This window comes from Psammomys obesus, unplaced genomic scaffold (genome assembly GCF_907164565.1).
Source record: "Psammomys obesus unplaced genomic scaffold, mPsaObe1.curated_primary_1811, whole genome shotgun sequence".
Classification (NCBI taxonomy): domain Eukaryota; kingdom Metazoa; phylum Chordata; class Mammalia; order Rodentia; family Muridae; genus Psammomys; species Psammomys obesus.
The window spans coordinates 9,244,566-9,248,810 of record NW_026585609.1 but is presented as its reverse complement, the minus strand read 5'-3'; the positions used below and the strand labels follow the sequence as shown (position 1 = coordinate 9,248,810).

Below are 4,245 nucleotides of genomic sequence, written 5' to 3'. Positions count from 1 at the left end.
TCAATTAGGAAAGCTACAATCAAATTCACATCTCACAGCTGAGCTCAGCAGGGAATGCCAAAAAGAGACAAGACAAGCTTGTTATAATTCATTGTGTTGTCTGAATTTTAGTAAGAAAGAGTGAACAGACACCAGTGAAAAACTTCTATGCTGCTTGCCCAAGACACTGGATTGGATTTGGACATAAGTGTTTTTATTTTTCTGAATCCACAAGTAACTGGACATTCAGCCAGACCTCCTGCATGGCACAAGAGGCCCAACTAGCTCGATTTGACAACCGGGAGGAGCTGGTAATGATCAGGGATTGGGTTGTTTCTTTGTCCTCTTGAATATGTATTACCTGGAGATAGGGAGGGTAAAGATGAAGCATGAGGAAGTTTCCCACCTCAAGCAGGTGGAGACACGGGGAACATGTGAGTGTGTGCCATTTGTGAGGGTCATGCACATCTACATGAAGCTCTGAGACACTGAAGAAACATTACCACATGTCGTGCTCAGTCAGTCTGAAAGGTGCCATTTTACCCAGATACCTAATGGTCATGAGCATTTTTCTCCAAGCTGGCACATGTTGTATACTGAAGGTGACAACTCTTAAGAACAGCAAGGGGTGGTTTAGCCAGGGACTATGCCAGCCAAGCGATGTGTCATTAAATTTGGTATTTTAATCCAAATGAGGTACTTTAGAATTACAGATGTCAACTGGGTCCACTGAGAGCTGGAGGCTGTTACACCTCAAAACTCTGTGACCCTCAGTTACATCCTCCTGACATCTCTAGAGGAAGCTGTGGAGTGGAGAGCCTCAAGGATCATCTGAAACAGAGAGACACAAGTATTTGCTTTCTGTGTTTCATGACAGGGTTTCCTAAGTAGATACAAGGGGACTTTTGACTACTGGATTGGCCTGCACAGAGAGTCACCACAACTCCCTTGGAGATGGACAGACAACACTGAGTATAACAGCACGTATGTTTGCAGATGCTTTTCCTTCTACTGTGTTCATGTGCTGTGATCACGTGTGAGTTGTGGCTCTGAGAGAAGAATGGCTGCTTAATGTGAGGCCAGCTGTACTGGAGAGGAAGAATAAAAAACTCTTGGGTTGGAGGTGTGCCTGGGAGGGAGGGTGTGTGCTACATGCAGGAGTCAATCCCCAGTAAACTCCACATCCCACAAACTTAAATCCTTTGGAGGTTCTCCCATGTATTATTGGCCATTCCAAAACCTTTACTTAGTGTGATTTTACTCAAATGATGATGGCACCTGGGGGAGGTATTGTCTGCTCCTTTACCAACTTAAAACTTTTTGTTGATAAATGCCCTGTGTGGGATGTAGGCAGAACCTCAAATGGGCAGTGAGGGCTCTGAAACCGTAGAAAGCCACTGCAGAACTGCTAGCCAAGACTCATCAGTTCTTGCACAGCCATACCTGTTCACAAAAGCAGAGACTCCAAGGGCACTGGAAAACCACCCCTAAAGTCTTGTTATCTGTCGGCATCCAATATATTTCTTGGATTTGAACACAGCTGTTTTTCTAGAATGGTAAATCACAGCCCAGTCAAGTCTATCATTAAAGCCTTTTCAGCAATTTAATAAATGGGTTTTCAGCTACATAAAATGCTTCAAAACAGAACTGAAAATCCCTGTCTGTGAGGCCACCATGCCTGAACTTCATTTGAACATTTCAGCAAGCCCCAGTCGACTGTTTTGTACACAGATTACACATCACATACAAATGACAGAGATGTGGTGTTCATAAATAACTCTGGAAGTGTTAAAGCTGCTAGGTGCAAAACTGGCACAGGACTGTCTTTCTTTGACTACATTCATGTTACAAATAAGCAGTGGACATGGGTGAGATTTTGTTGCAGGAGTGAATGCAGTTCTGGGCTCTGCAGACTGACTGCTTTTGGTTTCTTTTCAGAGTTCCCATCCGGGGAGTGGAAAATCATGCCTACCTGAATAACAACGGGATCAGCAGTGCCAGGGTCTATGCAGATCGAAGATGGATCTGTAGCAAACCCAACAGCTATATGCTCCATTGCCAAAATGCTTTTTCTCCTTTTTTAGCCTTTGCAAAGAGATGCTTTTAGCCTGTTATCTACAGTTGCTACTCTTTCCCACATCTTTCCACATCACTATTAAAGGAACGAAGAATATTTCTTGACATCCCAAATGAAAACCATCTTGAAGAAGTGTACATACAGGGGATAAGAAGAACATAGAAGAACATATGAGTCTAACTTAGATGTCGGCACTCAGACCTTAAGCGTAAAGTACAATTAACGTTAGTGAACCCCACTTTCATTTTGTGCAGAGAAGTCCTTCTTTTGAGTCTATGAGACCACAAAAATGAGTTCCCAAAAGTGTGTGTGGTTATATAGTGACACATACCTGTGATGCCAGCTACTTAAGGGTTGAAACAGGAGAATCACAGGTTCACAGTAAGAAGTGAAGTATGGGAATGCTTTAATAATGACAGGGAAGAGAAGAATCTGTAGCATCTGATAATTTGGCAAAACACATTATACATTCTTTTCAAAATTTATGCCAACACCCAGAATTTAAAAAGTATTTAAAACTAAAATTCATTTTATAGTCTTTAAAACATAAGTAACACTGTCAAAATCTCTCTCTAGGTTTTAATATCCTTATTTCCAGTTTTACATTTCTAAATATAATTATATAATTATACTGTTCAAGTATAATCCATTTTATAAACAAACACCATTTTAATTTTACCACTTTATTGGATTCATTTCACATCAAATGGTAGTTAAACTCCTTAAGCATTCAATACTTCGTTTTGCACTAATGTGCATATTATTGGGTCCTAAAAACAAAGTATTTAAAATCTTTATAGAGTTAACTACACTGTACTGATGAGTCCCAAAAAGGATGAAATAACAGGCTACAAAGCATCTCCTGATCTTTTCATCTTTTTCTCTCTCTTTTGTTCTATAACAGCTTGATTTGCTGGGGAATTGTGGGGGTATGATATCTATACTTGGCCTCCTGGTCTTTGAGAAAAAAGGGATGAGAGGGGCAAGGGGAGAGAAGGGGAGAGGGAGGATGGAAGTGGGAGAGTGGGACTGGGAGAGTGGGACTGGGAGGAGAGGAGGAGGGGAAGCTGTGATTGACATATAAAGTAAGTAAACAAAACAAAAAAGACTATGTTTTTATCTACTTGATGTGTGTTTATTGTTTGTATAAGTGTGTGTGTGTGTGTGTGTGTGTGTGTGTGTATGCAACCAGAGTTATAGACTGATGTGTGTGGCCATGTGGCTTCTGGAAATGGAACCTTGGTCTTTTGCAAGAAAAACTCCTAACTACTGAGCCATCTCTCTAGCCTTTTCTTCCTCTGTTTTCTTTGATTGGTATAGCTGAGCAAGCCTTGGAAAAACAGCATGTATCCATTTCCCTGAAAATTTCATGACTACCTTGTTTTTAATAGTGGAGTAGTATTCAATTGTGTAAATGTGCCTCAATTTCTATATCCATTCCTTTGTTGAGGGGCATCTGGGTTGTTTCCAGATTCTGGCTATTACAAATAAAGGTGTTATGAACATAGCTGAGCAAATGTCCTTGTTGAATGGTGGAGTATCTTTTGGGTATATGCCCAGGAGTAGTATAGCTGGATCTTGAGGTAGTGCTATTCCCAATTTTTTGATAAAGCGCCAGATTGATTTTCAAAGTGTGGTTGTACAAGTTTGCACTCGCACCAGCAATGGAGGAGGGTTCCCCTTTCTCCACATCCTCTCCAGCATGTGTTGTCACTTGAGTTTTTGATCTTAGCCATTCTGATGTTATTTTGATTTGCATTTCTCTGATGACTAAGGATGTTGGCATTTCTTCAAGTGTTTCTCTGTCATTCAATTTTTCTCTATTGAGAATTCTGTGCTTAGCTCTGTACCCCATTTTTAAATTGAATTATTTGGCTTGTTGGTGTTTAATTTCTTGAGTTCTTTATATACTATGTTGCTTTATTACTACAACTTTGTAATATAACACAATCTAGAATGGTGAAATCTCTAGCAATTTTTTTGTTGATTGGGATTCTTTTGCTATCCTCGATATTTTGTATTTACATATGAAATTTAATATTATTTTTTCAGTTTCTATAAAGAACCACATTGGAGTAGGTATAAGGAGTGGAAATCCTTGTCTTGTTCCTGAGGTTAGTGGAAATGCCTTTGAGTTTTTCTCCGTTTAGGATAATACTGGCTGTGGGCTTCCCAGTCATTGCCTTTAT

General features: G+C 40.0%; 1 protein-coding gene across 1 annotated transcript; it reads left to right on the top strand.

Moving 5' to 3' along the window:
- Positions 1–107: 107 nt before the first annotated feature.
- LOC129680072 (C-type lectin domain family 2 member D-like) lies at positions 108–3,561 on the top strand (the record flags this gene model as incomplete). The annotated part of the gene is made up of 3 exons (XM_055611573.1): positions 108–290; positions 857–963; positions 1,918–3,561. Coding segments are annotated over 3 exons (459 nt in total), but the record flags the coding sequence as incomplete, so codon positions are not given.
- Between the last annotated feature and the right edge of the window lie 684 nt (positions 3,562–4,245).